General features: G+C 39.7%; 1 protein-coding gene across 7 annotated transcripts in view; it reads left to right on the top strand.

Annotated features, from left to right (window-relative positions):
- nrg2a (neuregulin 2a) overlaps positions 1–22,307 on the top strand; it is a 76,199-nt gene extending 53,892 nt beyond the window's left edge. For 2 of the 7 annotated variants that reach the window (XM_020708867.3, XM_011483507.4), the window contains exons 4-11: positions 5,165–5,285; positions 9,830–9,888; positions 13,188–13,211; positions 15,138–15,240; positions 15,399–15,522; positions 15,624–15,751; positions 17,392–17,613; positions 21,162–22,307. In XM_020708867.3, coding sequence (XP_020564526.1) covers positions 5,165–5,285; positions 9,830–9,888; positions 13,188–13,211; positions 15,138–15,240; positions 15,399–15,522; positions 15,624–15,751; positions 17,392–17,613; positions 21,162–21,816 — 1,436 coding nt within the window. In that variant the 3' untranslated portion in view covers positions 21,817–22,307. Of the gene's footprint in view, positions 1–5,164; positions 5,286–9,340; positions 9,418–9,829; positions 9,889–13,187; positions 13,212–15,137; positions 15,241–15,398; positions 15,523–15,623; positions 15,752–17,391; positions 17,614–21,161 lie in introns of all 7 variants that reach the window. The other 5 variants (XM_078930803.1, XM_011483509.4, XM_078930801.1 and 2 more) reach the window with 3 other exon arrangements.
- Positions 22,308–22,433: the final 126 nt, after the last annotated feature.

The raw sequence follows: 22,433 nt of genomic DNA, 5'->3' as shown, positions 1-22,433 counted from the left end.
AGGAAAACCTCCCCTCTCCTCCCTTTTTACTCTGATTCGGCCCCCGGGCCACGTTACCAAGAAAAAGACGAAACCCGAGGTTAGAAAACCAAGCAATCTCGAACAAAACTGGGACTTTATGAGTGCAGATAAACAAACAGAGCCTCCGGCTTTGGCTGCAGCTTCCAGACAAAATTCAACCTTGGCGAACACACCTGAACTCTGATTTACTTTATGCGGTGGGGATTACACAGCATGACTGGAGACAGGCAGCAGCACATGGCATGCTGAAAGAATGCACCAGAACAAACCAATGGAATCCCAGTCACCCAAGATCTCAGCTTTATATATTTCTCAGATAAAAAGTTGAATTTGACCCGAACGGATGTGCCTTTCTGAGCTGATCTGCGTTTTTTATTTTTGCCTCACCATCATTTTAGGAAAATTGGTGATTAAAACCCTGAAAGAGGATGTCAAAACGATCCTTTGGGACGTTCTGTGAGGAAACGATCACTCATCTGGAGCAGGTGGAACAGAGGACTTCTGTCTGTCTCCACTGGTTTGTGGAATAGGTGACTTCTTCCACGCAGAGAAGCAACTTCTTCATTAGACCACGTGAAAAGGCATGAACACCTCCCTCCAAACTCTGAACAGCTGCTCCTCATTGCAATGATGAACAGCATTCGCAACGCATTATCAAACCAACTGTCCACAAAACGGCCACAGTCTGTTAACAGCTGTGATTAGCTCTTCCTCTGCGCGTACAACGAGGAGAAAAAAGCAGCGGCATGTGAAATGTGTGTCGTCGCCCGAAACCTCCTCCCCGGCCGGCTGTTTGGACAATATAGCAAATGGGATTAAGGCGCTCAAATGAAATCTTCCTCAGAGGACAAACACTTAACTGATGTAATACTGATGTGACTGACTGCAATTAACAAACAAAATCTCCACACACATTCTAAACTGCTCGATTGCCAAGTTACAAGTTGCACGTGGGAAGCACTCCACTCCACACATGTTAAACAAAAACCTTAGAATTTGGTTATCCTCAAATAAAACACAGATCAAACAAGTGTATTTTTTTGTCTTGGATTTAAAGACGTATTCCAATGAAAATCACATATTTTTTTTGTGTTTTTTTTTCTTACATTTTTCTGATAACGGAGGACATTTTTAAAATTTTTTTATCTTAAAATACAATTTCTCAATATTTCTTGATTCAAATCATTGTGAAACAGGAGCAGATGAAAAAAAAATACAGTTGGAAAAGCTTGTGACATGTATCCACTGGTAATGTTATGTTCAGCGTTGTGAGGGACTGTAAAATAGCTGGAGGGCGTGTAAACAACTGAATGATGGGAAATGAGGGCGGGCTTACTCCACAACAGAAATATGAATTTCTGATGAACTCCTGCCGCTCTGCAGAAACTTTGTCCTAGAAAGTTTTGTTTTAAATGTTGGCTAAAAACGTAATCCTAATTAAAACGCTTTTTAAATAGATCAAAAGATGATCGGAGTGATTTTAACAACAATCTGGCCTTTTTTCCTTACGTAGTGGGAGGCGGGTTTTTTCATCGTACTTTTGGTCACCTCTCAAAGAAAATGTTTTTCCACAGAGCTTGGTCAAAAGTTACTTTACAAGACGCTATTTTACTTCAGTAATTTAAGCAGAAAACTGTATCCACATCCCATAACTGAGATGCTCGTTGTTGTTTTAAAGTGTGTTTCTAACTGTGTTCGGTAAATTCTTGGGCCTTGTCACGACTTTTAATCTCGAGTAAACATGTGTAGGAGCAGCCAAAGTAAACACTGTATCGCAGCGATCAGAATAGGTTCCAAAGGAATAACATTTGGATCCCAGAAATCCAAAAGGTCCTTCTCCTTGTATGGGGGTTCCCTGTAAGGGGGATGATTGGTACATTTGGGCCAGTTTTGATTCAATGTCGAATTTGGAAATAATCTGGAATGACATAAGGGGACAGTTTATGTCTCACCCCTGAGGTGGAAAATACGTTGGCAGCTGAATCTGCCATATGAGAATGAAACTGAAAACATGTCATTCCTGACGATGAAGCAAATGAAAATACTGGCAAACCCTCTGGTGAGGTCACACCTTAAGTGGGTGCATCAAATTAACAGGATCTATGAACACACGATGCTTTTCTCAAAGAATTTCTGTTTCTTTGCTTCTACAAAACAAAATCTATTTGAATTTGTTGAGGGAAAAAAAAAGAGGTTTCATCCTCTGAGCAGATAAAAACTGTTTGTTCACAATTCCCAATTGGTAATATGAACCTTTGAACACTTTGTAAATAACATCTCTTCAGTGAAGCATGGTGGTGGTGTCATCATGGGATAGGAATGTTTCTGGTTCTTGTTTTGTTTTTTACTTCTGCTTTACAAAAACGATAAGAAATCTAAAAACTTTTGTCCAAAACAGTCAAAAATCTTCTTTTGTGTAAAAAAACACATGTTTTTGTGAAAAGTCATTTCTATATTTAGAACACATACGTTTTATGGTGTATTTTTCTTAGCAGACTTTTAGCTCTTTGCCAGCCTGTTTGTGAATTTTATGTCCATCGCAAAGCATCATCAAAAGCAAACTGAGAAGATTTCCGGTTTAATAGTAACAGATATTTACAGATACAGAATGTTTCTGAAAAAGGAAGATGAATGAGGTTCATTCTTCAAAAGACACTGACTTGTTTAAGAGGCTATTATTTTCTGCAGTCGAGGGGCTAAAATATTGCTCGCAGGTATGTGTTTGTTCTCCTCTGAAGCTCTTTAATACAGACAGGTGTTGTTTTTTGGTTGGACCAAATGAATTTTGTCCTGTGGGAGCTCCACCTGCAACCTTTTAGCTGGAAGTCTGCACAAAAACAACTCGGTGCTGCAGATGTTTAAGCTCGGGGATTTTTCACAAACCCCGATTTTTCTGTGGCATTTTTATAGAAGCACTTTTAGGAAAAGGGACACACAATAACTAACAATTTATTCAAGTTATAGGGATAATTTTTAAATGACAAATTTTACTTTTGTTTCTAAATAAAATGTGAATCAAAGTCTTTTATTTTGAAATGTTTGGTAAAAAAAAAGTAAAGTTGACGGAATAAAAGGAAATGTCACACATTTTGGGCATTTTCCACATATGAAATTTCTGTCTTAAGTGAAATATGCATGATTAACATAATTCATACATGTTTCTTGCGTTTGTCATTCATTGATTTTTGAAGATGTCCGTCAGGGGTTTTGGCCAACAGATTTTTATATGCATTCGGTTTTGAGCTGTTCAAAATTTTTGGTCAGTTGAGAATTACACAGTTTTCATGTATTTTATGTAGATTACGCGTAATTATTACGTAAATCTCACACAACCACACATGATTTTTGCGAGATGCATCATCAAATCTGTCCCTTTCCAAAACCGTTCCACGTATGTCTAACGGACTTTTCACGCATGTACCACCAAGGTATAACTTGTCGGATATACAACTTTTCTCACTTTTTGCACGTATATTCACATTTGACCAATTTTCACTGGTACAATGTGCGCAAATTGTAGTGGCTGTGTGACAAATGAACCATTTCTTTTTAGATCCTAATTCATATAGACAGACGCTGGTATATTTAAAGATAAAACTAACCTACATTAGAATTTAAAGGTCATCCTTCAATTTAAAGGTCAATCCTCTGAAGTAAAAAAATAAACCAACTCCAGCATCTATATCATGAGACAAGTAAAGTATCAACGAAATGTTAAATACATCAAATATTTTGATTGATTTAATTATAAGAAATATTTTGTATGAAAAAATAAAGAACTGGCCAGATTTAATTTGTTCTTCTTTTCATGGGAAGCTTTTATTTTCTAAAGTCACTTGCAGGTTTTCGCCCACATGTGAGCCAGCTGGACCAGGATGAGATGATGTGTGAGTGTTGGTGTGTCTGCCAACCCTGCAGTGGTCTGATGATCTGCTTGAGACATTTCACTTCCTTCCATCAGATCATTCTGGGCCAGCCTGCTCCTCTATCGTCCCTTTTCTCTCTTTTGTTTTGCATCATTTTAAGGTGAACTTCAAATGTGGTTTTCGTTTGAGACTGGGAGACTTTTACACGTTTTGGAGGTCCCTCCTACTCGCTAGTTTGGTTTGATCTTTTTACGAGGTGTTTTACATGCCAGCAAGGTCTTCAGGTGAAAATGAAGTGGTTCTGAGTGGCTGCTAAGCTGAAAAAGGTGTTTAGAGTCGATGGAAAATAAAGGTGTTCGGTCTTTAGGAGGAAATATGTTTAAACATAAATACACATCAAATCAGACATCAATCGTGTAAATTTAAATGTTTTCCTTGGGGTAAGAAAGTTTCACGCAATTTTTTTGTTCAACATAAAATATTTTTGGGGCATAATTGGCTAAAATTGATGTCTTTGTTATGCTATGAAGTATAAACTTGTGTCAGCTCATCAGAGACCAACATCTTTCCAACTAGAGAAGAGACTCTGTGACTGCTAATGTGCTAAAAAAAAAAAAAAAAAGAAAAGAAAAGAAAAAGTGGGAGTTGTGAAATCCTTCTGTGGCAGCAAACAGCCTGCTACATGTTAGAGCCAAATGCTCGGCTAAATCAAATCCTTGGGCGATTTCAAGTCACAACACTCTGCAGCCATAAACATCTTCCAGAATGCACAATGACCCCTCTATCCTGTGCTAGAGAAGCGCTGTGTCCAAAAGCAGGCAGGTATACGCAGTGGCAATCCTTCCAACATCTGACATGTTCAAGTCCGTTCCTGCCACGGTGCACCTCTTCCGATAAACACGCTTGAGGATTAGGTTGAGATACATGACATTTCAGGCCATTCCATTGGCTTGAGTCAGCGCATAAACATCTCCTATGCTAAGTCGGTAAAATATTTATCTCTTCTTACAGAACTTCTTGAGATAGTGTCAACACTGCTTAGGAACACAATTACATTTGTGGAGGGAAAACTAAGAGTCCTTGTTGAGGTACGAGTGAGTAAAACGGTGTAAATCACAGACAAGGGACAAGGATTTTCATGAAAAGGATAACAGCTGTAAGCAGAAGCATTTATCACCGATCTTCCTCTGTTTTATCAGTTTTTCAAAGTTGTAAGAAAAATAAACATTTTAAAAACAGACTGACTAATGTAATATTTGTTTCTTTTACTCTCACAGTAACCACAACGCCATCTCCAGGCTCAGGCCACGCCAGAAAATGCAACGAAACACAGAAGGCCTACTGTGTGAATGGCGGCGACTGTTACTTCATCGATGGTATAAAACAGCTTTCCTGCAAGTGAGTCACCCCCCACCCGACCCTCCGCCCCACTCCCCGTCGACCTTGAAAACCATTTATTTGCCATTCTCTCATCTCTGACTTGAGTCTTTGTCCCACAGCAACATTTCTCAACGTCCGAACTCTAACCACGAATGTTCATTTTAGCGCTTGATTTTCCCGCTTCCAGCAGCAGCGACAGCAGCATGGCATCACAAGGAAACAGCCAGTTCTCCTAACTAGCCACCTGTGGTGTATTTTAACACTAGTAATGGAGTGAAGAGGTGGTGTGCTCATCCTTTTAAGTCATGTTTGGTGTACAGGGGAGCTACACATTAAAAGCCTTTTTAAAATGTCATAAGTCAACGGCTTCGCAGCGAGCAAATATTTATGCCTGTGCAAGGCCCCCAATGAGGTAAATAAGAAGATTGCTTACATTTTGTAGCAGGGATCAAGACCTGTGAGCAAAGCGTACGGGAGAAACCATGTATCTCTGCTTTTCAGGAAGAAAACATGTTGACATTTTCACAGAAACAACCCCTTTTTTTTCCCCCTCTGACATTTACAGTTTAGTTTTTGTTGGACTTAAGGTCAAAAAACATTAGAGGGGATGACGCTTGAGAGAAGTTAAATCAAACACTAAACTTTCTTTGATGTTTTTCAGCTTTTCAAGTGGAAAAGACGTTTGTAATTTTGGAGACGATGACTTTCGCAGTTGGCTGATTGTCAAAACTTTTTCCAACAGCTGTTTGAACTAAATCATGTTCATTTCACAGCAAATTTCCTGCCTGAGTTGAGCCAATCAAGGACAAACGATGACAAAGTTGTTTCTGACCCTTTTGGGTCGAGACGTTGGTGATTCTTTAATGTTTCTTTTAGAAAGTATTGGTAATCAAACAATTACATTTTTTGATAAAAAGAATAATTACCAAATCCAGAAAAAGAAACATTATAGGCATAATAAATTTGGCCTGTAATGCCACATTTTCACAAACTATCATATAAGTCCTCTGACAAGTTCGATTTAGTGCTAAAGCATTGGTGAGGCGTTCATGTCCAGTTGGCCCAACAGAGAAATGCTCGACAAGCAGCGAGAGCATGGCTGAGACAGCCGGGTAGTTGTACAGACTGAAGGCAGCAATAACTCAATTGCTGCAGCTAATTCACTCCCAGCTTGGGCGCAAGTCCAAAAAAAGATGGATAATACAGTTGAAGGCGTGCATGGGATTTGTTGTCCTATAGCCATTTCATTTAAAAAATGCTGGGTTTCACAAATCATGAGACAAAGGAACTGCTAAGGTAGTTTCAGACCCAGCTTTCTTACTTTGACCTTATAAAAACTGTAGTGCTAATATTAATAAAGGTAGCTTAAGTTAGTCCTTGCAATGAATTAAAATATAACAGGCTTTAAAGACAATTAAAATATTTATTTTAGTTGTAGAGCATTTTCTAGCAGAAGCTAATTATTAGCATTAGCACGTTAGCTGTTATGCTACAGTGAATTAGCAAGCCACCAAGAAGTTAACCCTGTAAATCTAGCCGTATCAAAGAAATTAAATTTGTTTTAATTAAAATGTTTTCAAACCCTTTGATGTAATCCACAAAAAAATTGCAATATCATTTTTTATTAAAATAGAAAGTACATGATTGATTTGGGACGTTTTTGCGCACAATTTAAGGTTAAGATACAAAAATATGACATAGCCACCGTCCTAAATTCATTACGTATGGTTTGGTTGTATTAAAAATAATTAATAAACAAGTTTTGCATTCTTTTAATACAGAAAGAAGGCGTTGTACCATAAAGTTTTAAAAATTAGCTAAACTTTTTCCCGCCAAAAGTGTTTTTGCAGTTTCACGGAGGCAACCATTTTGAAATGAGCATGGAAAAGTCCTTCTACTGCCCCTAGCAGAATAATGATGAACTATAGGGCAGAAAACACTGGACCAAGTTGTATCAAATTAATTTTTAAGTAATGATTTGGGATACAAAAGGTGATATCGGGTTAAGGTGGTATTATTGCCATTATCTTTATCCATTATTATTAAGAAGTGTTTTAATCTTTACTTTAAAATGAACATTTTTTTTGTTTCAAATAGAGATCCAACAGTCATAATTTTAAATTACTTAAATGAACGAAATTTAACAAAGCTCTAAGTGAACAACAAAAAAATAAAAAGAAATATTTGTCATCGGCTGTCATAATAAAAGCTGTGTGGGTTATTTTTTTACTTTTTTTTTTTTTTTTTTTTTTTGAAGACTAGATCCTGCCTGACAACCTCCCACACATGGTTAAACACTTACTTCCTCCTCCTAAATGTCACATGTTTATTTTCTACACCACTGTGGATATTTGTGTGCTCCTCTGATATTTAAATTATACGCTGCTGGTTTATTCCTTTCATCTTTCAGCCAAGTTTTCCTTTGTGTATTGGTGCTGCTGTCCCCAGATACACGCCATCACTCAGGATGAGTAATTTAATGCTGAATGTTATGGTGCTCCTGGGAGACCTTGAGTGAAACTAGTAAATCACCACCAATGACCTTTTGTCAGGTTGGTGGTCTACTTGTGGCTGTGAGTGGAATCCTGGTGGCCTGGAAATCAGTCCATAACAAGAATTTGGAGCGCAAATTATTTCAGATACAAAATGACGATGTACCAAAAAAAGTATATTCTTCTGTTTTTTTTTCCTTGTCCTTTTTCCCATATTCAGGGTTAGTCTTAGGGAATTTATTTTCCATCTGGTGCTGTTAAATTTCAGGTAGAAAAATAAATAAACAAAAGCTGGTGCATTTGCAAGTGATTCTTGGGATTCCTATGAGGGGACACTACCACACATGTTTCCTTGTTTCTGTTCAACAAGGAAATGCAAAAAAATACACAGAATTGACACGGAATCCATGTTGCTTCTGTTTGATCCCAGTCTCTGTTGCAAAGTGGGATGTGATGGAACAGAATGTTTGAAATTCATTTGACTTTCAAAAATGTCAAAGCAAAGCCAACATAGTGAGGTTGCGCATTGAGTGGGTGATCATGAATTGATTTTTCCACTTGGACTTTGTTTCTTTTTCTTTTGACTGAATGGATCCATTTGTTCGACGTTAAGATGTAAAAACATTTTACCGACACATTTGCAAGTGAGCATGTGTGGGATCTACAGGGATGTAACAACTCATTTAACAACGATTTGTTTCATATCGTGAGTTATGGATGACGATACGATTAATAGTTCATATCGGTTCATTTTGAGCGACCTAATTCACTGATTAAGAATTGATCCAGGACATCTTTAGTAAAAAAAATTCAACCAGTGTGACACAGAGATAAATACCTGGTACTGAACAGTGCAGGTAACGTTTTCCAGATTCCTTGTGTTTCTCGCAAGATAATCAAGTGTAAATTAAATATGTGTACAAACAAGTACACAAGAACTTATAAAATAAAAATAAATAATATACATAAAAATATGACACAAATTGAACATTATTGAAACATTTTACCCTACTCTATGGTCACTTGTCTTTGCAAAACTCAGTGTTTGCACACATTGGACTGTAATGATGGCATGATCAAAATGTTATTTTCCAATATTGATAAAATCTATTCATTTAATCTTAAACGATTTTAGAATGGTATAGGTTATTCTTTTGACAACTTGTCTTGGACCGATCAATCTGGTTGAGTCCTGTGAATCTATTAATCGATTAAGTCGATCATTCCTTACACCCCTAAAGATCTGAAATCCAATTCTCAGAAGAATGTAACCACCGTTTTGACTATTGCAGCCAAACAACTGAAATAAATTCAGTTGTGTATGCATTTTGGAGTCCATTATTGGTTCAAAGGTTTTAATCTTTTTCAATATTCTTTTTTTTAATCAACATTTTGTTGTATCCCAATGGATGCTATAGTGGATGGTTGAATTGGGAAATGCTGTGACTCTAACACCTTCTTGATTGTCTTTATGCTCTTTTAACATTCTTGATCTGTATGTGACCCAAAGGGATTTGTAATTTGTAACGCACCTCACTTTCTCAGTTTTCCTTTTCATAACCCGTGTCTGCTCCCCCCTAGATGTCCGGATGGATACTTTGGCCCGCGCTGCTTACAGACTGAGCCCCTGCGGTCGTACATGCCCAAACCTGACAAACGTATGTTAATGTTCTATGAACAGCTGAGAACAGAGGCACGGTTTTCACTGGATCTCCTCAGTGGATTCCTGCTGGCCCTCCCCCGCTCCCCCCCAGTTCTCTTCTTCTTTCTCCTCCTTTCTCCTTCTCAGGTCAACACGCAATGAGCTGTGTACCTCACCATGCACACGTGGTGGTGTCATCCATGGGAACGCTCTGCTTCTGCTGCCTGTGGTTGAGCTGTTGTTCTAACTCTGTGTCTCTCTCCCCCCCTCTCTCCCTCTCTCCCCTCTGTCTTACCTTTATTTTCTTTTTGTGCATACTCCTCTTCATCACTCCACTCTTACATTTTTTGTTTGTCACTCGTCCACCACCCTCCACCTATCCCTTCTCCTCTTCCCTCCATTTCTGTGGCTTTGTTTCTTTCCATCAGGTGTCCAAATGACTTTACTGGTGATCGCTGTCAAACCTACGTTATGGCCAGTTTCTACCGTATGTCAACTTCCTCTTCTGTCATAGTGTCGGAGTGTGTGCGTGCATGCTGGGTGTAGAGAGACTGTTCATTCCTGGTTATTACAAATAGTTGTGTCTGCATCTTTTCCCTAATGATTCATTCACAAGCTGGGATTAGATCAATAGAGTATGTTCCTGTGTTTGGTCTGCATGGAACGCGTGTGCTCTGATTGTAACTGACAGAGCGGTGCATGCACAGCCTCAGAACAGGAGCTCACCTTAAACCTGCTAGCAGGTAGTTGTGGCCTAAGTGTGGTTGCTGTGAAGACGTAAGGTTGGATATTCAAGGCTGCATGTGACAACACAGTCCAATGGCTTAAGAATTTTACAATATGGTGCCTTTTTGTGCAACCAGCTGCAGATGTGCAAGCATGTTTATGACGACTAGAGTTAATCCGTGGCTTCAAAGCCAGGACGAAGCAACTACCTCCAGGTAACAGGTGTGGATGGTAATAACATAATAATATAACAATATAATTTTTTATTTCTTTTAAGAACTCACATCGATAAAATAATTGTTTTTTGGTGTTTTTAACAGGTTCTTGTGGCATTTTTCTGATGATGGAGGACATATGTGAAAAAAATTCAGCTTAAATTTGCATTCATGAGTATTTTTGTTAATCAAATCCTTGTGAATCAGGAGCAGATATCTATCTCAGGGGGTCTAGATGACCCCATCCTTACATTGACCTGTTATCCCTACCAGGATTTTATGTAATCCATGGACACCATGGATTTCTTCATCCTTGAAGAAAAAAAGGTTCAATGCATTGTCTTGTGGCGTTCAGTTGTCTTGTGGGGTCCAGATGACCGCACTCCCAACATTAACATAGATAGCACAAGGGTTAAAGTCAGAATTTTGGCAACAAATTTTATTTTGCAGCAAGTTTAAACTGTCTTCAAATCACTATGATCAACTAAAGAAAGCAAGCAAACTCACCTGAAAAAACATACAAACCACATCCCAACTGCTAATGTCCTGTTGTACTCAGTTTCAACAAACTCCCTTTGATTCCTAATCAATGCAGATGTTGTGGAAACCCAAGAAATCGGGAAGGCTGCTTTAGTTCATAACACACGGGAAAAATATGTCAAACAGCAAAACAGCTTTATTCTGATAGCGTGAGAGAAATCAGTCCTACTTGGTTCCACATGGCATCATAACAAAAACATCTATCAGCTGCTAAATTACTCAAGGAGGAAGTTTTGTTAAGAGCGGCTGTTTCACAGAACCTACCCTCAAGGTGTTTCTCTTTGATGGGAGGAGGGATTAACTGAAAATTTATGTTGCCTAACCTTAAACTTAAAAAAATACAAGATTAAATAAAGTATGGCATGAATAAAGTTTGGCATCAGATACATAATCAGCAGGATCTGTTTCAGCTTCCTAATGGATGCTGTACAATATCTGCTAGTCTGTGTTGTTTCAGTTATTCAGACAGTATTAGAGCGACGCAGACCAACATCCAGGTTTCATGTGGTATTTGTTCTGTGTTCACACAGAGCCATTGTAAAACTCCCAACGACAAGTAATTTAATCTTGCCTAAGGTCGCTATGCACTCTGCTGAAATGACCTGTCTTCTTGGCAGAGCGGACAGTAATGTGTGGGAGCTCTTTTTCCTACAGTCACTGTTTCTGCATTCTGATTCACTTCAGTGCAGCTGTGCATCTGCATCAAGGACAGCATTTCTGTCCCGTTCTCATCCAGGAGCATGCAGAGACCACTGACTTGCATATTTATGAATGAGCGATTGCAGCCCTGAGATGCGATAGGTCTAAAGAAGTTCAACCCTTATGTTGCCTTGCGGGTAAAAAGTGACCCACTATGTTTAATACCTTAACCCCCTTTTTCCAATGTGACTCCATCATTAGATACTAAAATTGTCTTATGGGTCATTTTTGACCCGTGCAGTATACACATTTGAACACCATGAATAGTTAACATGAAGGGTGAATCCATACATGGATGTATGGATTCATGATTCAAGATGAATAGGAACACTTAACCCTTGTGCTATCTTATGGGGTCCAGATGACCCCACCTTTACAATGACGTGTTATCCCTACCATGACAAAGGTGGAAAAAAAATGAATTTCAAAACACCCAACCTTATTTGCAACATGTAAAAAAACAGACTGATACCACCAAAACAAACGTCACCACGACAACGCTAACTCCAAACCTTCTTAGGAACGTTAAAAAAAACACACAGTCTGACACCGCTACACGTTAGCCACGTTAGATATGTTGGCCAAGTTTGCCACATTAGCGTATTTCCAACCTTGTTTGCAGCAGAATTATTCCATATAAGGCGCTCCGCATTATAAGGCACACTGTGATTTTTTTTTTCAAAAACAATTAAGGCTTTTAGATGCACCTTATAGTGTGGAAAATACAGAACACATTCTGATACAGTAAATGACAACAAAGAAAGGAAAGTGAGGTCATTTTCATTCATAATCTATGTGTCATGATGTGAACTCACAGTGACTACGAGGCACCCCTGGTGGACACATTCACTGCATATTTCCGAACATGTCTCCTACCCCCTCCCCCGCAACAAGAGCTTAGATTAATAAGACCATGTTGTCATAAGAGCAGCAGAGACGTGCTTTTGCCCAAGTACAGCAAGTGGGATGCCAGAGTTATGGACTCAGCTAGTTGGTACAACATCCCCGTGGCCTTACTCTGCCAGAGAATATAAAGTCCAGCTTTAATTCCCTCATATTCAGCAATATTATTCCAACACAGCGCAGATTCCAACCTCTCAACTTGCCCGTTCATGTGATGGGTGTGGCGGGGAACTGACACTGTTGCAGGGTGCAGAAAACTGAAAGCACAGGTAATCTCTGTGGATGACGCATATTTTCCTTATGCAGATGTAACAATCCTTCTTTCCCATTGGAGGATTTGGTTTTCTTATATAACTAAGTGGCCCCTTTGTGGCAGAAAACCTCCAACAAATATCAGGAAGACTGTGTTGACACATGCAGCTGAGAGAGGACCATGCAGCTGATTGTTCATGTAGATGAATAGAACAGTACCTGTGTGCATGCTGCTGAGGTCTGATAGGGTTTGTGTGACTGAAAGTGTCCTGCATGCTGGTGTCTGGTCTAAAATGGTAACTGACACGTTTTTGCTGTCTTAGTCGTTGTACCGAAGTGTGTTTACTCCACATGCCAGAAGGTGCCACTGTATTAACCCGGTGTGTTTCTTCTTCTCCTTGTGTTTTTTATTGCTGTTTTTCTTCCACCTCTCAACCCTCTGCAATGGCAGAGCATCTTGGGATTGAATTTATGGGTATGGAACCATCCCTTTTGATTCTCCGTCCTAGTTTAGCTCCGACGACCTCGTTCGTTTGGAAATGTTTCGTGCTCGGCCTGTGGTGTGATCTGATTAACCAGTCGATCTCCTGAGCGATCATGCCATAACTGATCAAAATGACAGACTGTCAATCAGTGCATCCTCCATTCAACATCATTAACATGGATGTGATCTCCACCTCTCACACGTGTGATTTGAAAAATAACTTTTAACTCACGGTAGCGTACCTTGATCATTTTTTTTTTCTGTACAAAGCATGACATGTCATGTTTGTAGCGCCCACGTCTTTTCCTCAGTAAGCATCTCCCAATGTCCCAGTCTGCAGCCTCATCCCTTTAGTGTTTGTGTTTTTTCCTTTGACATGCCATGGCTTTCTTTTGATTTACAACAGTGATCTTCATCTTTTGATTTTAATCACTCATTGTTAGCAAAGCAGAATCGTAACCTCGAATCATGACATCTGATATGTTTGATCCAAATGACTTTTTTTTTTTTTCTTGCCAGCATGCCTCTCTACCTCTCCTTCTGTTGGCCATTTCTTCCAACTTCTTCTTCTGACTGCTCTAATTCCAACTAATTTTTCCAGCAAAGGGCTTTGTTGTTTGAGAGGACAGAAGTAACCCACATGGCATCTTTTCAGAAATGATAAACAATTCAAACAAAACTTAAATAAAGATAAAGTAAGTAAAAAATGTGAACAATTGATTACTTTGAGTACAAAAGTATGCCTTTGCTTCATCCTCAAACTTATCAAGCTCTTTTCTGGAAAAGTAAAGGCACCTCTCATATTTTATATGAATCATGTGTTATTAAAAAGCATTGTTTTTATCAAAAAAAAAAAAATTAAGATTAAATCCCACCATTGTACTGTATGTTTTAGTTAAGTATGTTTTAGTTTACTTTGTTAATGAATGGTAACGCTGAGCAGCCAGTTCTAGATGAATATCGAGCAAACAGGATCAATCATTTATTGTAAAGTCCGTGTCAGACAGCCACTACGTACATTTAGCGCGTAATGCACGGAAGAAAATTTGTCATACAAGAATATACTTGGAAAAAAATCTGATATGTTGTGAAAGTTTACAGATGGATCACAAATGAACCACGTTAAAACCCCGGAAAAGACACGAATAAACTAAGCAAAGAGCACGTAAATCAACGCAGAACATGAACCGTGCGCGATTAGTGCGCTATTTATATGCAATTCATTAGTGATTCATATGTCAATTGTGTAATTTCAATGTGATATCTGCGCCTTATACGCAATGTCAAAGATATACATTGGTGGTACATGCATGAAAAGTCCGTTAGACATATATGGACATATGTGGATCGTCGTGGAAAGCCACATCTTTGCGTGCGCATCTCACATGTAAACTGCAGAATTATCACCCGAACCAAAATTTTTAAAAGCTTAAAACCGAATGTATGTAAAGACCCGTTGGCTGAAACCCTTGATGGACATCTGTGCACATGGACGAGTGACGGACGCAAGATATACTTTTACCTATGTCGTGTACGTATCAGGAAAGATTGAAATTTAAAAGGTGGAAAATCTGCAAAATGTACGTAGTTGCTTCAGTGGCCTTAACCTTGACCTTGTAGTCAAAGCTGCTAAATTTTTATTTAGCTGGCGTTTAGCCCTGAAAATCTGAATTCAAATTTTACTAATTCATTGCTGCTCATTGCTAAACTCCACCACTGGTACATTTGTCTCAGTGTAAGGAAAGAATTTAATCTACGGGAAGCTTCAGCTTTTCAAATTTGATGTAGTTATTATGCAGGATTTAGACAAAAGAAAAAGTCAGACGTGCAATCACCTTGAAGGCGCTAATTATGTTCTGTCATTTTTCTCTGTTTGGTGTGTGGGTGTGTGTCTATCTGTGGGTGTGATGTTGACAGAGGCCGAGGAACTTTACCAGAAAAGAGTCCTGACAATCACGGGTATTTGTGTGGCTCTGTTAGTGGTGGGCATCGTGTGTGTGGTCGCCTACTGTAAAACCAAGTAAGTTTTGCAGATGATGCAGGTCTATTTAGCACTTTTTGCACCATGGCTTTCCTAATTTGAATTTTAAAAAAAGTGTCGCTTTTTTTTCTTTTCTTTTTTAAATATCGAGAGTAAAAACAAAAAAGCATATGTTAAACTGTATGACTGCTTAACAGGAAACAAAGAAGAAAGATGCACAATCATCTGCGACAAAACATGTGTCCCGAACATCCCAATCGTAACCTTGCTAATGGACCTAATCACCCAGGACCCGGCCCCGAAGAAATCCCTATGGTAGATGTGAGTTTTTGAGAAAAACCCTCATAGATTTAAATTCATTTAAAGCAAAGATAGAAATGCTGGACCTATCCAAATATGTTTTTTGTTTTGTCTTCAAACAGTACATATCAAAAAACGTTTCTGCGACAGAGCGAGTCATACGGCCTGCGACAGAAGGATCCTTCCCTGCCAGTCACACCTCTTCCAGATCTCACAATTCTTCCACGCGAGCCCACTCATCCACTCACCGGTAAGCATGCACCCTCACCTTTACCAGTTCAGGTGAAGCTTATGTGGAAATGACTTTTGGTTCCCAAAATGTTTTTTATTTCTTTTTTTAAAGAAATGTTTGTCCATTATTTCAACCAAAAGTTATTCGGCATGGAGAATGTATTTCCTTTTTTTATTTGGAATTCTGTTTTGGTTTCTAAAATTTTAAGTTATTATTCTATTATTTGTTGCTGTCTTTTAATATGTTTTAACATGGAGTGATTTGTTGGTGTGATTTGCATTTCTGTAGTTAGAATTTTTGAGTTTGGAGGTTCTCTGATGATTCTTTCACATGTTTTTGCCACGGAATATCTTCAGCATAGCGAGATATTTAGTTCCTTCACGAGAATTCTGCTTCCACTTTGGATTTCCTCACTTTTACGGTTTTGTGGTTTGATTTGAGTGCCTAATTGTGGAGAAAAACATTAAATTCTTCAAAGAACTGCTCTCTAAAGGATACAAATTTTATCGACAATAGTTAAAGATCATTTCAACTTTCCTTTGTTCTTTGTGTTTTTAGCCACATTTTCGAGCAGTTTTATTCGTTTTTGTGGTTTTTATACCACTGTTTGCTACAATTTAGGGTTGTTGTTTTTTTAGCCAATTTTGCTAAAGCTTATTTAGCTATTGCTATTAAACCTAAAAGCTTTTACAGTTCACATCCAGTTTGGACATTTAGACATTCTCTTATTCTGTTTTCTCTGCGTTATAATAGAATAGAATAGAATAGAATAGAATAGAATAGAATAGAATAGAATAGAATAGAATAGAATAGGTCTTCAATAATCCCTGAGGAAATTTAAAAATTGCCATCTGCTCACACTCATAAAACACATACACATATTAAAAACAATAAAAATGGTAAAAATAACAATAGACTAAAAAGATTAATAGATAAAAAGATTACCGGTAATAATTTAAAAACAGTGGGTAAACCAGTTTAATCCGACTTTGAAATATCCTTTTGTGCTGCACGGTGGTGCAGTGGTTAGTGCCTCACAGCCAGGAGGTCCTGGTTCTAATCCCAGCTGGATTCTTTCTGTGTGGAGTATGCATGTTCTCCCTTGGGGCGCTCCGGTTCTTCCCACAGTCCAAAATCATGCTTCATAGGTCAATTAGGGACTCTAAATTGCCCCTAGGTGGGAGTGTGTGACCCTGCAATGGAAACAGGTTGTCGTTTCGGATGCGCCCCGCCTTCACCCAACAGTAGCCGAGTTGGCTCCGGTGACCCCAAAATGACTCCGGTGACTCTGCTTGTTCAGAAAATGGATAATTGTGATTAGATTTGAGTGAATTAAACCCATTAAGGATCAAAATAAAACCAAATGCAGCAGGTTTGCTGTTGGTCTTTGAAGCAGATGTTTAGAAAAAGATGAAATTGAAAAAAAACTTCATCTTAAAAGAATGTATCTTTGCTATTGTAGCATTGTGATGTCATAGGTGAGGTTTTTTTGATTTGTTTTTTTTTATGCGACTGATAACTTTGTCAAAAGAGGTGGAGCTGAACTGGTTTGATTGAAACCAGACCTGGAAACCGTCTGTTGTTCATCTTGAGGAGTAGGGGACGTTCGCCGGGAAACAGTGGGGTGTATCCGTGTTAACACCTTCTTTGTTTGTCAGACACGAGGAGCGGACATGGAGCCTTGAACGCTCTGACAGCATCCTCTCGGACTCCCCGGGAATGATGTCATCGTCTGTGGGGACCAGTAAATGCAGCAGTCCTGCATGCATGGAGGCGCGGGCCCGGCGAGCTGCACACTGTGGTTATTCTGACCCCCATCGGCCGAGACTGCAGTACGGGGACTCGTTCGACTCGCTGCGAGACTCTCCGCATAGCGAAAGGTGGGATGCAGGCCTCAGTGGCAAAGATCAGACTGTTGTTTTCTCTCTGTTGGTTCTCTGAGAGCTTCTACAAAAGAATCAGTGATGGGAAATGGACCACATGAGTATGACATCACCCATAAAAAATGGTTTACTTCTGGTTCCAACCAAATGAAGTCAATTTAGTTGCAATTTTTCTTATGATACGGAGGCCGCCATATTGGAATTAGAAGACTGTGAGTCGATCTGAGTCAATGTTTCTATGGCAACTATTGTCGCTAATGTAGAGTGAGCTTTTTGGAAGTCCACACCCCTAACACTTGAAAGCAGGCTGCACAAAATCTGTCCATTAAATGTTTCAAATGTTGCTCACTTCACAATCCATTTACTGCCCGCACAACAATGGTACGTTCCATTTTCATAAGTCAAGACTCACCTGTGCACCCTTTAAGATTTTGCCGCTCCTCTTTACAACCCTTCACACCCCAGACAACCCAAAAACCAGCAGCACCCGTATAGGTCAACACCCCCTGAATGGATGAGTGTGACTAAGGCTTCACCTGAAAAATACTTCACCTCCACTGCTCCGTCTTTCCTCCAAGGATTTCAGTCCCTAAAAACCGAGCTTGCAGTGTAAATATCCAATTAACAACCCTAGAACTGTCAGAGGCTGTGTCGGTGAGTCCCCCAAAACACCAGAATGACTTCCTTACATACCGCTGATGTCTGAAATTCCACTCCGCCTCATAGCCGAGGATTGTCAGCAAACTCGGAGGAAATTTGGGGATTAGGGTGCATGAGTGGTATCCACTGCGTCAACACGTCTTCTGTAAAACAGTCTGGGTTTTTTTTTTTTTTAAAAAGGCCATATGTCGTGTTCTTTCTCACCCTATATTTTTTTAGTCCCTCATTTTGAGTAAACACACTGTCCACTTATGAAGTAATACGCAGTGAAAGATGTAGAGGTAAAGACGTGCTACACAGAATAAATCTGGATAAGAGTGTGGATCAACACATTATTAGTTTAAAAATGATCTTTTAGATTCTTTCGCATAATCACAATCCAACAATATTTAGAACAGATCCATTAGGATAGGCCGTCTACCGCATATCTCTAAGGTCAACAAGATCACGCAAAAAAAAAGATTTCTAAGGAAAACGTATCAAAATATAATAACACAATCCTCTGGCTCCTCTCAGGTTTAAAGTTACCTAACTCTGAGTTTGTGTAAAGACAATATGCAAAACATTACGGGGTGTCTTTATTTGTTGAACGAAAGGTTCAGAAGAAAAGTTGGACTGCTCCCAGAACCACCATGAAGAAGTCATTTTTTCACATGTGAATAACACTGTTGCTAGCAGACATGAGGAACCACAACAGTCTTTCCATCGGGTTGAGCTTTTCAGACCTCATTTTGTAGATTTGCTGCTGTGTTTGGGATTATCATTAGAATGACAGTTTACCTCAGACAGATGGCCTTCCCACAGTATCTAAGGTCTGGGTCCAGAAGCTTTTTTTTTTTTTTTTTTTTTTTAAAGCTCTAATCATGACTATTCCACCACCTTAGTGTCTGACATGAAAAAACTCATTATGTCTTGGTTTTAATCATTTCAAAGAACTTTGCTGGACATCCTGTCGGCTTGACAGAACATCTTCATCTCTGGACGTCTAAGTGAGATTAACGACTTGCAATGGGCCTCAGCAACTGAACCTGAATCATAAATCATTGGAAACAAAAACACAGATGTGTGGCTGACTGAAACCCTTTGCAAACTCAGAGACTAGAAGAAGGTGAAAGAGGTTGAGAGGTTGCACCTTTTGATCTACTTTAAAAGTGTTCCCAATAGTCTTTTAATTAGGTGCTGTTTTTTAGGCAAAATCCAAAAAACTTTTGTTGTTTTCCAGGATGCTGTTTGACTCCAGATTGCTTCCTTGCCTCTTTGGCTTCTCACTATCTCGTCCTTTGTCAATCCAGGCGAAGGGATTTGCAAAAATTAGTGTCTTTAAATTTGGACGTTACTACCGCTTGATGACGTCATAAACAGTCGCCGGTCATCAGAGCGTAGCTGCCAATGCTCAGTAAATACATCACATTGGTTTTTTAACTTTAAAAAGTCAAAACAAAAAGCTTAATACTTAAATTTAAATGTAAACTTCTGTGCTTCAGAGCACACCCACATGAAGAAATGTGTTTGGAGGGATAGCCAGCCTTAAGTCGCCACGGCTCCACCTTAAAAAAACTATTTCGGACATCATTAAAGCTTTCTAATACCCCTACAACTGGAGCAATAGGGTGGAGCCAGAGGGATTGGGAAGCACAGCGGTTCTTAGAAATTCCCCTCTGAGTTGATTGTTGTTGCTAAGTAACCCCCCCCCCTTCCCATCACCCATCACTTAGATATCTGCGGACATTCTCTCCTGCTAGCTTACAACCCCAACCTAAAATGAGCAGTGCAACAAAAATGGAGGCAGTATTGGAGCTACGTGGATCTGGTCGTCTCCAAGAAGGTGCATCAGAAGGAACCGGCACACCCAACGTATCACACGTCACTAGTTATGCTGTTTTTCAAAGAGCTTTTCTATTGTCTCCCTGTGATTCACAACGATTTGAATCAATAAACACTCAGAAATGCAATTTTGAGCTTAGTTTTCTCTATCTATGTCCTCCATCATCAGAAAAATGTCAAAAAACACCCAAAACACCACTTTTATTGAAGTGGGTCATTAAGTCTGCTCATATGTTGTTTATATTATGTGTGAGTGTGTTTGTGTGTGAGGGGGTAAACTTTGAAAGGAAAATTAGAGCTACAAAAAACTATTTTTCAGGAAGGTCCATACATTTATAGGATGTTAACAGCACCACAGCTGCTAGAACTTTACTTGGACCATGACAGATGAGTCAGCAATGCTGATAAAGTAAATAAAGTATCTGCAGGACAGGTTTTCCATGACCAGAAACTGGACACCTTAAACACTGCTGAGTGCATGGAATACACAACACCAGCTGATTAGATGAAGTTTTTCAAATGTGTTTGTTTTTTTTGTCTTTAATTTTGACCCAAAATCCTCCTTTGCGCACTAGAAGTACTAGAACTGTAAAGGACTGAAAAGCACCTGAAATGGAAAATTAAGACAAATTTACTTAAAAAACGAAGATTTATCAGTGAAATCTTCCTCTTACTGATTACCAGATCTAAAAGTTTGTGAAATGTCTCCCATTTCTGTCCACTGTTACCCCCTTCTGAGGCTCACATGAACTTATGACCTGTTGCAAAAACCTTTCCAGCTGTCTGTTCAAATGACAACAATGGATAACGATGATGGTTTCAATTCCCCCAGGTGGAGTGACGGTCAATAATTGTCTGTAGATGGAGTTTGAACAGACTTTCTAGACAGAAAACCTGAGTGGGATGGATCAACGTAGCTCCTCCCTCCCAGTATTTCAGTCTCCACACAGGGTGTGCTGTTTATTCAGTTGGGAAAATGCATTCTCCTACACTCCTCTTTCCAGCTCTCAGCTTTGTTCTTCTGTAATTAATCTTCATCTCCTCTCGGTGCTTTCCCACAGGTACGTGTCAGCCCTGACAACACCAGCCCGCCTTTCCCCGGTGGATTTCCATTACTCATTGCCCCCACAGGTGCCTACCTTCCAGATCACATCCCCCAATGCCAACCACGCCATGTCCCTTCCTCCTGCCGTACACAACCCCTATCCTCTGGAGGGCGACCAGCCCCTGCTGTGCCGATACCCGCTGCGCATGCACGACGCCCGGTGCCAAGAGCCCTACCGGCAGCAGCGCCACACCTATCTGAACAACAGCAGGGGCAGCCTGCCCTCCAGCCCCTACACGCTGGCCGAAGACGAAGACTACGAGACCACCCAGGAGTACCTCTCCTCTCGAGCGCAACCAAAGAGAAGCGGGTCCAGCGGAACTGGCAGCCGGCACTGGCGGAGATCCAGACTGAACGGCCACGTGGCGCCCCGCGGGTATGAGGCATCTCAAGACTTTGGGTCTCGGAGCTGCCTAACGGGTAGTGAGTCAGAGGAGGAGGGCGAGAGCACGCCCTTCCTCAGTATGCAGAACATGAACGCCAAGCCCTCCACCATCTACAGCCCAGTGGACAGTCGGACTTCTCAATCGTCGGGGCGGCAGAGTGGGCATGGCAACATGTATACAAGACTGACACACTCACGCCCCAAAGCGGACAATACTCCCCACTAAAGAGTGTTAAATGAACCAACAGAAATCAACATAGTATAGACCTGCATCTATGAAAAGTATTTTATATAACTGACAAATATTCTAAAGAAATTAAGTATATATTTATTTTCATTTGTCTACTAGCTAACAGCAAAGACTTTTTTATAGGGAAAGCTCTATTTATATGTACGTTTTGATTTTCAGCATAAAAAAGATGTGCTGGTTTTTTTCACAATGTTTAAAAAAGAAAAAAGAAAAACAACCAAAAAAAAAAAAAACAATAGAGTAATATTGTGGTGCCTTTTGCTGTTTGCTGATGCCAGGGGGCGATCGGAGGTTTTTGTAGCCTTTCTTATATGGACTCCTCATTTTTTTATACACATTTATGTTTTTTCTGTCCTCTTTTATTTCCTGTTTCACATTCTTTCCAAACGGCATTCTTTGAGAAGTGTGTATCCTCACTGGAGCATAACCCTTCCCATATCACGCAATATAAACCTTTTCAACCTAAAGTGTATGTTTACATTCATGTGATTCGCCTGTAGGGTTTATAATTTGAGATGGAACAGAATGCCTGATGAACGCAGTGTGCGATGTAGACGATCGTGCCCTCTGACTGAAGTCTGCCGGGATAAAGG

This window comes from Oryzias latipes, chromosome 14 (genome assembly GCF_053564925.1).
Source record: "Oryzias latipes strain Hd-rR chromosome 14, Olatipes_Hd-rR_3.1".
Lineage (NCBI taxonomy): Eukaryota > Metazoa > Chordata > Actinopteri > Beloniformes > Adrianichthyidae > Oryzias > Oryzias latipes.
This window is presented reverse-complemented; position numbering and strand designations above follow the sequence as displayed.